This window comes from Parus major, chromosome Z (genome assembly GCF_001522545.3).
Source record: "Parus major isolate Abel chromosome Z, Parus_major1.1, whole genome shotgun sequence".
In the NCBI taxonomy this organism is placed as follows: Eukaryota; Metazoa; Chordata; class Aves; order Passeriformes; family Paridae; genus Parus; species Parus major.
The window spans coordinates 58,474,904-58,487,026 of record NC_031799.1 but is presented as its reverse complement, the minus strand read 5'-3'; the positions used below and the strand labels follow the sequence as shown (position 1 = coordinate 58,487,026).

Here is a 12,123-nt window from a genome sequence, read left to right as displayed (position 1 = left end):
TTCTAATTTGTATAGCTTAAGTAAGTTTAACTTAGTAGTGATTAAACAAGAAATTCTCTGCACCAAGTTGCCCTCTAAATTGAGCACATCAGTGTGTGACATGCATGCTTGAATTCAGACTGTTTACAGCTTCACTTGCAGATACATACTAGGCCATTTGACAGCTGTTTCCATGGAACTGAAGAGCCAGAGTTATAACACCCTTAACACCCTTATAACAATTCTCTTTTTTCAGTTCCTTTCTTTTAGCACATGCTTCACCTGTAGTTAGAACTTCATCCAGAATACATAAAAAGCTCACCTTGATTTATATCAAGGAAATTGAAAGTCGACTACTTCACTGAAAGTATTTTATAGTCAAGTAATATCTTGATTAGCTCACACCATACAAAGTCATCATCATTAATGCTTATTTATATACAAAAATGCTTCAGACTTTAGTAACCTACCTTCTTGGTACCACCATCCTTATTAAGAGGACAGTTACATTTAAAATAAAAAAATAAAAATGAAATAAGTAGGATAACTATAGTTCTAAGACAAATAAAAAAGACTAGTGGATTTTGAGTTAATACAAAGAAATAGAATTAGTTGGTTTTTTTGGTAGGATTCAGAAATTTGGTGATCTCCACACCCTACTCTTCTTGCAATATATATAAAACAATGCATTAAAGCATCTCATACAAGTATTTGGAAATTGTATCATTGTTGAAAACCTTATGTCTTATATACACATGCTTAAAAAGATTTTAAAGACCATTGACTGTTGGCCTCCTATCTGTTCCACTTTCCACTCCACTTTAATTTTTCATAATTTTCATCCTGTCATTATAAAGTCTTCTATCCCAAAAGGATCACCTAAATTGCTTATCCTTCTGCTAAAGAGAAGTAGGTTCGCTAACTGAAAAACCTTCAAATTCACAGTGACTTAGATAGTGAGGATAATTAAGCACATGTTGACTAATACTTTCAGGAAATAACATGTAGTGATTTGATTCTTGCTGCTGAAACAAATTAAATGTTGCAGAGGTATCAAAGTGTATGCATTTTTGGGGGGTGTCTTATTTGAAATATGTTGATGAATTTTCTCACTGTGCTTGTGTTTTCCTCCAGTGTCACGAATGTTGTTTATGACAAATGACAAAATGACATTGTCAGTTGTTTAATGACACTACCAAGACTGAGTACTTTGAACACAAATCATTATTAATTATAAGAGTATGTGAACACATGAATTTTTTGGTGACGTAGCTACAGTTTGTGTTCATGACGTGACTGTCTTGTTTGTTTTCAGCACTCAGTTCAAGTGTAATCAGAGGTTTTTGAGTGTAGGTTCCACACTGCCTTCCATCTAGACAAAAGAGAAGTTTTAAATTATTTATTAATTTTTTACCACTTAAGAAAACTTTTTCAATACTAGGCTGCTACTTAGAGAATACTTACTAGGTGGTTTTTAATTTTAATATTTTTTTAGTGTGGACAAGAATGGTTAACATTCATAGCAAATCGTGAACACATTGAACAAATAAAGTTTAATAATAAACATTCTGTTTACTTATAATGCTCACAAAAGTATTTTAGCATGTGGCATACTCATCTTTTGTATTTAGCTGCATAGAAGAATGTAAGCAAAAAGGTAATTTTGTTTCTTAAATGGCTTGAAGAGTATTCATATTTTTTTCTGAAATTACTGGCATGACATTTCATTATATATTTGAAAAGTTCTCCATTATAAACTGTTATAAAAGTGTAATAAATTTACAGCTATGTATATGGATTATGTATGTGTAAAGATAACCACCATGAATGACATATTCAAAAATTAAAATTCAAAATCGCAAGTAGTGAAACAGTAGTAGATACAATTGCCTTTAATTCATTATCACTTACTGAAACAATTATCTGGTGGATTTAGAAAATATTAGAAAGATCAAGAAATTAAATCAAATTCAGAACAACTAAGATTATATATTAAAGAAAGAGAAAATTAAGACTATTTATTGTTCTGGTTTTCTGGTGGGGCTTTTTCACTGTCCATAAAAAGTAACTCTAACCAGTATCATTCTGGAGGTAACCATTATGAATTAAGTATCTGCTGTGCAGCACAGCTGAGTAGTTTTTCAAAATATTAAAGAATTTTACCTAATAGTAAACACAAGCAGTGGCTTTAAGGATATTTTTATACTGGAGTGACTTTAATAGTGAAAAGTATGCTAAAGGCAGAGATACTCCACCCACAGCACTGTGATCATGTGATCACCCACATCTCTATGAAAGCACATTAGATACAGAAAAACATGTTGAATTAATACATTTTATTTCTGTCTCAATAATTTCTAAAACAAGCTTTTATATTTATATAAACATATATGTGTCTTTCAACCATTTTATTGCATTTTTAATCAGAGAAAACATTAAAGGAGTACTTTGAAGACACTTTTATTTTTATTATTATTTAGAATTTTTAAATATTCAATATTTATTATTTTTATTATTTAGAATTTGGGTGGTTTTGTTACCTATCTCATTATTCATTCCAAATATCAAAAGCTATGTTAAAATTTTAGAAAAAACTAACTTTCAGTTATGCACACTTGACATCAGTGCTGTAGTGTTTTCTTAAAATGCTTGAATACTTGTATTTAATGGCAATCCATCTTAACAGTATGTTGACAGATATTAAAATAATTGAAGTTAAAATGAAAAGAATAACATTCAGTATGCATTTGGTGAATAAGTATTCACAGTATGGGCACAATGCCTCAACTTTCTGAGGGAGTCTAACAAATAGGGATTAGCAATACTTAGTAAGTCACGTTTTCCTTGGCCTGACATGTTGGGATTTTAAGGTAGTCTGGGGTTGCACTTAGCATTAGTTTGCATTAGAAGTGTGACAAGTTAAAACACAACCATATGAATCACAGACAGACAAATCTTCTTCTTGCCTCAGCATTAATGTACAGAGGTGCCACTGCTTATGGGTGCTGTATATACGTAAGGTCTGGTAGCAAAAAATGTAGAATCAGGCAGATCAATAAACTTAATTGTGTGCCTGTCCTAGACATTTTGAGTACCTTGACCATGTGTTAAATGTGATTAATTATAGGCTTAGCAAAATCATTTTTGTCTTAAAAATTCCTGTCAATGAAAATTATTTAACAGAAACCACACATATGAAGAAAAAGAGGAGAAAAATTCAACCATACAATTAGCTTAAACAGCTCTTACTAGTTTCTTATCTGAAGTCACATGTCTTACTGGAACTTGTAAGCTAGTGCAGAAAAGCAGACGAAAAAATTGTTTGAAGTGCAGGTCTTTCATTTTCAAAACAGTCCCTGTGGAATATTATGGTTTTGTAGGGAATAATTATAATTTTCATTCTTCCTGAATTTTGCATTCTGTAGGGGCATTAGCTGGCCTACTGAGAACTTGCCAGCACATCCCTATTTCTTTCCTGTATAATATGACTTAAAGCACTTTGGACGAAAAAATGCCAGTTTATATTCCTAAGCATATGGCTTGAAATGAAATATAATATGAAATTCCTGTGTTTTTTTCAAAGGCTGCTGACCAGTTATTTTCTCATCATGCTTTATTCTCATTTCTCACCAGCGTGATTTTTAACGCTAGTTACTTCTTCAAAAGTATCATGAGTGTGTTTATATGAGCAATGTATCTTTTTTGCGCTACTTAAATGCTTATGAAATAATTTCTTTGTTTCAAAGCTAGCAGGAGTTCAATTGAGTTGAATTCAAAGTCAATTACTATCAGAATAAAAAAAAAAAAAACCACCAGAATTGACTGCAGTTGTTCAAAGTATTTACAGCTGCTAATCTGAGGTACATTTTGTAAATGTTGATGGGAAAGATGCATGCCATCTAAAGGATATCTGAATTTAGAAGTTAAAGTTGCAGTATCAACACTTCATAGCACCACTGAATGAAGATAACCCATGGTCCTTACCTGTACCTCAAGTTTCACATAGTGATAATTAGGTATTTCTCCCTTGTGTAATACATACAACAAACATATATATATTCTATTTTGGAACTGTATTTATGCTTATTTATGTGTTTTCTGAGCATGTTCAATTGAAATACAAAGCAGTCACAGATTATAGTTCAGAAAAAAAGGAGAAAGACTACAGAGAGAAACTTGTGGATTTCTGATGGACCTTTTATGCTTTTTTTTTCCCCCAGGTGACTTTTACAAAGAGGAAATTTGGGTTAATGAAGAAGGCTTATGAGCTTAGTGTTCTGTGTGACTGTGAGATTGCTCTAATAATCTTCAACAGCACCAACAAACTGTTCCAGTATGCCAGCACTGATATGGACAAGGTGTTGCTGAAATATACTGAGTATAATGAGCCACATGAGAGTCGAACAAATTCAGATATTGTTGAGGTAAGACTTTGTGTTTTGCTCTGAGGTGGAGGTGCTCCAAGTAGATTACACCTTCAAGTGACATAGCAGCAGGAGAGCAGAACAGGACAGTGGTGTGTTGGCTTGAGGATTGGAGGTGATGAAGCCAAAGGTGCAGGAAATCTGTGTCTTTTGTGAGCAGTTTTATTCTTCTGAGTCTTGCAGAAACTTCTGCAAAGGGATTTCTGGCTCCCTGTTGTCCTGGTTTCTGTGCTGCTTTGTCACTTTGTCCCATTAGTCCTCTCCATGCCTCGACCACTACCTACCAGCTGAATTTCCTGCTTGTCTCCTTATCTCTTCCAGGGAAAGGCTCTCCAGAAAACATTGCATGCTTTGTCTCTACAATCCAAAAGTTATGACATTATTTGTTCAGAACGAATTAAGAATACATTGCATAAGATGTGGAAGATTTTGAACCATTTCTTGTTGCAATTTGACTGGTTTTTTTAGCTTTTTGATTATTTGCAAAGGATATCTAATAAAATGCAATGAAAGTTCATTTACAATCTGCACAGTAAAAATATATCAGCTAGTCACACAGATTATTACCATAATAGTGACAGTATCAAAGCAGTAGTGTCGGAATGCTAGAAACGATGTTTCATTTTTTTTAGAATTATAAGCAGCAATTTTTATTTACAATTACTGAAAATTATTAATTTGAATTTAAGATTTTAAAATTTAAACTTATAATATTTGCTGAAAAGTTAGTTTACTTTGCAATCACATTTGGATTCAAGCTATGCAAAATACATAAATCCTTCAATGACTTTGTTGTTATTAGCAAAACACTCATATCTTAGATTTCTAAAAAAATGGTCTATGTGATCTATACAACTTCTGTTTTTAGGCCTATGACTGATCTAATGGTATCAATTAAAACACAATATAAGGATGATGACCTATCTTAATGGCCAGTGAAAATTTACTCCTGAATATGTTGGTGTATATACTTGGTTTACTCCAGATCTTTATAAAGTTAATTATAGATTTTTGAGTCACCTGGATGTTGTCTCAAGTGAGACTTTGCTACTTTTGAAATCTTCACCGGGGTTAGTCATTTTTTCGAGACTAGCAATGTAAGATAGCGAGTTATTTCTATACAAAATATTTTAAAGGATAAAAAAATTCTGTATAATTAATATTGTTAAACTTGTTACAAAGAGCCATAGTCACACCACCTTAGATGGGCAAAAATTGCACACTGGAATATATATCACTTCCCTATCCTTCTTCTATCCTTGTGTCAATATCAAGGAAATTACTGTTTTGCTTCCCTCCTTATTTCCCCTATATTCTCCCCCCCATTAGAAGAGGGTGAGGTTCTGACAGCAGAAAAAAATAAAATAAATTAGTTAAGACTAGGAGGAAAGTGCATAATTTCTTCCTCCTCTCCATCATCTCTTTTCCTCCCTTACTTCAAATCTTTTGTATAGACATGAAGCTTTTCCTGCCACCTAGATCTGGGAGGCCATGTCCTGTCCAAAAGAGTTCAAATTCTGTGCCCAAATAAGTCCTGTCCTCGCTTAGTGGCAAAAAGCCAGAATATTCTTAGCAAAAGAGTTTCCTGTGATATCTTTACTTCTTCCTGCAGGCTTTTGTGTGGAAATAGGTGGAAATCCAGTTAGGGATTTATTACTTGCTTTACAATGAATTAATACTTTTTTATTATGAGGACTATGGTTTTCCAAGGAACTTGAACAAAAACTTAAAATTTCAAATAATGTTGAAATTTCAGTAAAAGAACTCACTGCACAAAAAAAAATCCCTTTCTGCATAAACAGTGGGCCAATTTAGATAGGCTGATCAGGAGTTTTGCATGCAGGTGTGTCATTTTCTGGCTATACCCAAAGTTTATGGGCAATTCTTTCCACTTTTCTAAAATGAACAAAATTAAAGCAGGTAATTGAAATAAATGTTATGTTATGTAAATTGAACAGATATAAAATGCCAAGTGAAGTGAATGTTCTATCAGCTTTGAGTTTTATTTTCTGTTACATTTTTCTATGTTCTGCTTGTAACATAAAATAACTTAAAACATATCAGTACAGGTACAGTTTCAGAATCCAAGGAGTCCATCTCCAGCATGTAGGTTTTGAACAAGAATTCCATATTGTCATGCCTTTAATGGAAAATCAAAGTTACAAGTACAGCAGACGATAAAGCCAATGAAAATATGCAATCTGACAAATGGCTTGACTCTTAGTGTAGTTTAGGTGCATTTCTAGGTACAGAAGATAAATCTGCCACACATTTAAATATTTTAATTGATCAGTTAAACTGACTCCATTACACATATTTTCCTTGTAAGACATCCGTCTTCTTTTCCCTCTGACAGCTAGATTTTACACTTAAAATTTTTTAATCTTGTTCTTCCAGAGCAATCAACAGAAGCTGAGAATAAGACAGTATTATTAAATCTGAGCACTTTTACCTAAATGCCTATTCAATAACTATAATTCAGCAGAAGAAAAGGGCATAACCCTGCTCATGGATTTCTGCACAGTATTCGAGAAAGAAAACTTTTTTTGGACAACCTATGAAAATTTGAAACATAGCTGTCAACCTTATAAAGATCTTTAATTTAGAACCCAATTTCTGTTCACATTCAGCACAATATTAACTATTTAGTTACTTTTAAGTTGTGGTAGAACTGTGTTATCAGTCATTAAAATGTGGTGTAACTTCTTTAAACTATCCATATTCAAACTATCTACTTTTCATGTAGAAAAGTTTCTTTCTGGCTGAAGCCAGAATTAATTTTATTAAGCAAATGTTTTCAGTGTAATTACAGGATTAATTATATTTAAATAAATAACATTTCTGAAAAAGTGAGTCTACTGGACATAACACATTACTTAAAATATCTGAAGAAAACAAGGTCATATATTTAACAAACATCACACTGTTTTTTAATGGAAAATTGGTTCCACCCAACTTAGAGGTATATGATATCAACAAATCTATCCTGAGAAAAAGTTAATAGTTATTAATAATACTATTATCAATAGAATGCTAATAGAGAATTGTAATGGCCAGTTACTGTTCTTCTTTGAGCATTTCTTTGACCTTTTCTGGTTTAATGATTTAAACATATATTTCTTACTTTATTTACATATGTAGAAATTGTATTTACATGTAATATATATGACTGAGATGATGTTTCCAGTTGCTTCATAAAACACATTTGATTAATATGATATTTGAGAGTTTTTCAGGTCACAAAAATTGTCTACCAGGTGAATGTGTCTCAGTTAAGATCCAGTAAAAATACTTAAAACATGCATGGGTAAATAAAAGTCAATATGTACTCATGAAAGAGAAAATATATGCATTCTACACTCACATTTATCAGTTTCGAGCAACAGTGACAATTATTGTGAGTCTTAACAAAACCTCATGGAGATATGCATTAATTCTGGGAAACAAAAAACCAAACAAAAAATAGCAAACAAAACAAAACCAACCAAACAAAAAAAGTACATTCTGAAATTTTTGTTTAGCATTAACTGGATTCTTAAATCTGAAGCCATTATGTCCTCACCAAGCCACTCATACTACAGTCATTCATTCAATTTTCCTTCAGTTAAAAAGTGAGCATTAGTGGCTGGATTTACTAATTTCTTTTAAGGAACAGGAGAAACTCTGGTGAGTTCATTCAACACCGAGGAGAAATATAATATTTAATCTTTATGCTAGCCTCCAAGTGTGTATGTAAATTCCAACAACAATATATTCAGCATAATTGTATAAGACTAGGCAATAACTTACTTTTGGCAATAAGGAAATGGGGAAGAAAAAATCAGAAAGAAAAAATGTCAGCATTTTACAACAGTCAATTAAATGCATTATGCATCCTTTGGATTTATGAGAAATGAGGCCAGATCCTTTCCTTGTTTCTATAAAATAGAAGTGGATGTAACACAACTTATTTTAGTGATATCTTACTCCACACTGCTGTGATTAATAAGAATCCTGTTCTGAAACACTGTAAGCTCACTACTTAGGAGCTCAGGAAGGACTTCAGCCTTAGATTTAAGGGTACAGATTTCAGTGCAGGAATATGGGGAAATGTTTTGCTGCAAATATAATTAAAAGTCTAACTATGCTACAGAAATCTGCTGTGATTCTTCAGCTAAGCCATCAAGCCTTTGCTGATTTAAGGTGAAACTTTCTGCCTGTTTTCTCTCTCACTGTCCCTTTTTCCTTCTCATTTTTTTCATGTCAAAGCATCAGCTCCTGTCTCAGCTTTAGAAGACCTCTAGTGAATTTTCACTAACTCCTGGTTTTGATTCAGTTTCTGGTATACTGAGTTTAATATGCTGAGCCTTGCTCTGTGTGCACATAAATCATTGCTCCACAAATCACTCACTACTTTATCTTTCAGCTCTTTTTAAACCCCCCAATCCATCAATTTCTTTGACCCTGCTGCTATTATTGTCACTCTTTCTGCAGCTGACTTCTCTTCATCCTGATTCAGTGGTCACTACCTTTAGTTCAAGTTCTCCTACTAGGTCAGCCCTTTCAAATTCATCCCATTAAACATATCTTCTGCTTTCAGGCAAACATTCATCCATCTCCTCAGTTCCCTTTTACCATACCACTAATCACTAGTAGAGAAAAAAGCAAAACACAGACTCTATTCATCTTTCTCTTTGTTAACTGAGGTTCTATGTGATGAGTGCTAATCATCGACAAAGTATCTTAATTTTGCAAAATTCGTTGCTAATTTTTATGCATGCACACACATCTCCCTGATCTTTGCAGGTCTCCATTACCTTACAAAAAATCCTCCCATGAGCTCAATGTCTTTTATGAAATATCTATTACCTGTTTTTTGATCTGTCTTTTTCTGGTACATGTCTTCAACTTCTCCTTTATTTCTCTCTCTCTCTCTCTCTCTCTCTCTCTCTCTCTCATTTTTTTAATCAAGTGTTAGAAGGATTTCATGGTCCTCAACATGGATTTTTACATGTAGGAAGATATCAGCTTCTGTAGTATACTGTCATATATTTCTGCTTCAGTAAAACCTTAACCTCATCTGGCTTCTCATCTATACGTTGTCTTACTCTGTTAGGGACAGATTTTCCATTACACTTGTTGGTCCTCCATCCTCTTTCGCCTTCTCTTTTTCATGGAAATTAGGTACGTTTGGGTAACTTGAACTGGGTGAACTCTTGCATTTAGTGATAGTGAAGACTTAATCAAGAATTAATCTGAAGTATTCTAGGGGGTAAATTATTTTAAGGACATTGTGATGGGGTTGCAGGTTTCCCAGGGAAAAACAAAAACAAAAAGACCCAAAAAATAAAGTAGTTCTAATTTGCAATAATATGTCAAATTTTAAAATAATTTTTACACTATAGATTCTTTTTCATGGATAATGAGCATCTAGCATTGTCCTTTTAACTTGTTTTGTATAGGGTAACACTAATGTTCATTCTCTAGCAACTGCTGGTGAATGGACAGTTTACACAGTATTTTCCCTTTTCTAGTGGACTTCTGTATTTGGTGAAGGAGAACAGTCTGAACATAGCAAAAGAAATGTGGGCCATTTGCAGCTGCATTTTTCCCTAAGAGGAAGAAGTGAGGTTCTGAACATGTGAAATTTGCCCTGCTGGTTGCTCATCCTTTGTGTTTTACAACACATGGAAAAATCTTCACAGAGCTTAACATTAAGATAGCCAGGAACAAACTAATACCAAGCCCTATAGGATTTCAGAATTTTTTTATTGTGTGATTTTTTTGCTGGTTAAAAAACCCACTGTTACTCTGAAAAAAATGTGTCTAATGAAAACATACAATTAGTGATAGTAGTTCATTCTTCCATGGACTTGTAGAAAAGCTAGTTTGAATGGAAAATCCAGTTGTTTTTAGTATGACCAGGCACAACGTGTTAACTGGCATACTTTTAAATCTTCTTGAGGGACATGAGAATTAAAACTTAGTACAGCTTTAGCACAGTAGACGGTTGGAGTTGAGAATGGTCCTCAGGTACCATATCATCAAATACAAGCAGTATTTGTGCCACAGAGGAATGCCACAGTCCTGTTCTGCTCATGGACTTACCACGCATTGTCCCATCAATCCTTATAGATGTGCTGTGGGTCCTATAGCACATTAGGATTAGTCACTTGATGTGGAAGTTTTGAATGAGATAAAGAGAAAAGAAATTTTCTTCTGTCAATTATTTCTAAAGGTCACAGAGCTAATGACTATCTAGGAGGTTAATTAGATTCTGAAAGCCTCTTCATATCAATTAACACTCTTATCTGTATATTTGTAGTAAATAAGCCCATACAACTCTTTAAATGTTCTCTTTTTAGGAAAAGTAAGGCAACTGTTGTAGCTTCTTTAATGTGATAAGTGTATTTTCCTCTCTTGTCATCATAACATAATATTGCATATAAACAAGCTGTGAAATACATACCAAGTCAGCTCTTGAGCTGCTGAAATCAGGGGATTTCTTTCAACTACCGTGGGCTGAAGATCTGGGACAGTATGGAAAGTAAGCCTGTATGTAAGAAAGGTTATTCAGGGTGATCTAAAGACAGTACAGTGTATTGGATACTGCCCTGGACTAGGACTCATGAGACTTGGATTTTATTAATAGCTTTGCCAAATACTGTTTTGTGACCTTGGATAAGTCACATTTCCTCTTAATGCTTCAGTTTCATGATCTGTGAAACGGGGATAGCATTATTGATTTCCTTTGTAAATTGGTTGAAGAAGCCCTGTTGCTCAAAAAACAGCTAGCATTACCAGTTTCACAGGACAGATAGTTGGAAAGAGTCAACTAGCCAAAAAATTTTCTTTGGATGACTATTTAGGCTTTTAAATGCCTTTGTCTTTTTTAATTTTTAGAAAATACAAGCCAAACCATTATTGCAAACATCATGTATGACAAATCCATAGGACTGAATTCAAGATCTTCAGCATTTTTCCTTTGGTCTTTGCTTGCCAACTGAGTACTGAGCCTTTGAAAAAGGTGTTTGCAAATTAATGTCCTCATGTGAGTTTTTTCTGTGTTTTTTCTAACCATGAATGGTTGAAAAAAAAAGTCTCAGAGGGAAAAATATCTTGGCTTCAAAAGTACTACAAGTCTGTCCATTTTATTAATCTTGATTTCATTTTTTAAAGTAATTGTTTTAGAAATACATCTTTTCTAAACAAAAGCTGACATTCTTACCAGAATTATCTTATTTTCCATCAATTTGGGATTCATGTAAATAGTGGCTATTACAAGACCACAAGAAAAACTTCAAAGCTGGAAAACTGTGTATGGCAATTCTATTCTATCCAAAGAAGTCCCTCAGTGGAACTGCTGTTAGTCAGTAAGAGTGTCCAAAGCAGTCCTTCTACTGCACTCATTAGGTAGCAATTTATTCCCTTCCTCCCACTTACCCTCATGAGATTTTTGACTCTTTATCTTCCCAGGCTATTTCCAAGCTCTCTTTGATAATTCTGCATCTCCTTGTTACTCTGCATTTAATAAGTCAGAGACTTTAGTTGCTATGCAATCTAGAAGAAGAAAAGTAGAGGATTTCTTATGTTTCAAATTAATTCAGTATGTGAAAAAATGTAGCTAAGGGAAAGTTGCACAATGAGGTTTTTTTTTTCATTTTGCTTTATCTCAAAAAAAAAAAAAAAGTTTTCCAACATGATTTATTTCAGCAAGGATTTGGATCACAGGAAACACAGC

The 12,123-nt window shown here is 33.4% G+C and overlaps 1 protein-coding gene across 12 annotated transcripts in view; it reads left to right on the top strand.

The window, feature by feature from the left end:
• MEF2C (myocyte enhancer factor 2C) overlaps positions 1–12,123 on the top strand; it is a 124,165-nt gene that overhangs the window by 57,643 nt on the left and 54,399 nt on the right. For all 12 annotated transcript variants that reach the window (XM_015652824.3, XM_015652828.3, XM_033511346.1 and 9 more), the window contains one exon: positions 4,200–4,403. In XM_015652824.3, the coding sequence (XP_015508310.1) occupies positions 4,200–4,403 (204 nt within the window). The remainder of the gene's footprint in view (positions 1–4,199; positions 4,404–12,123) is intronic.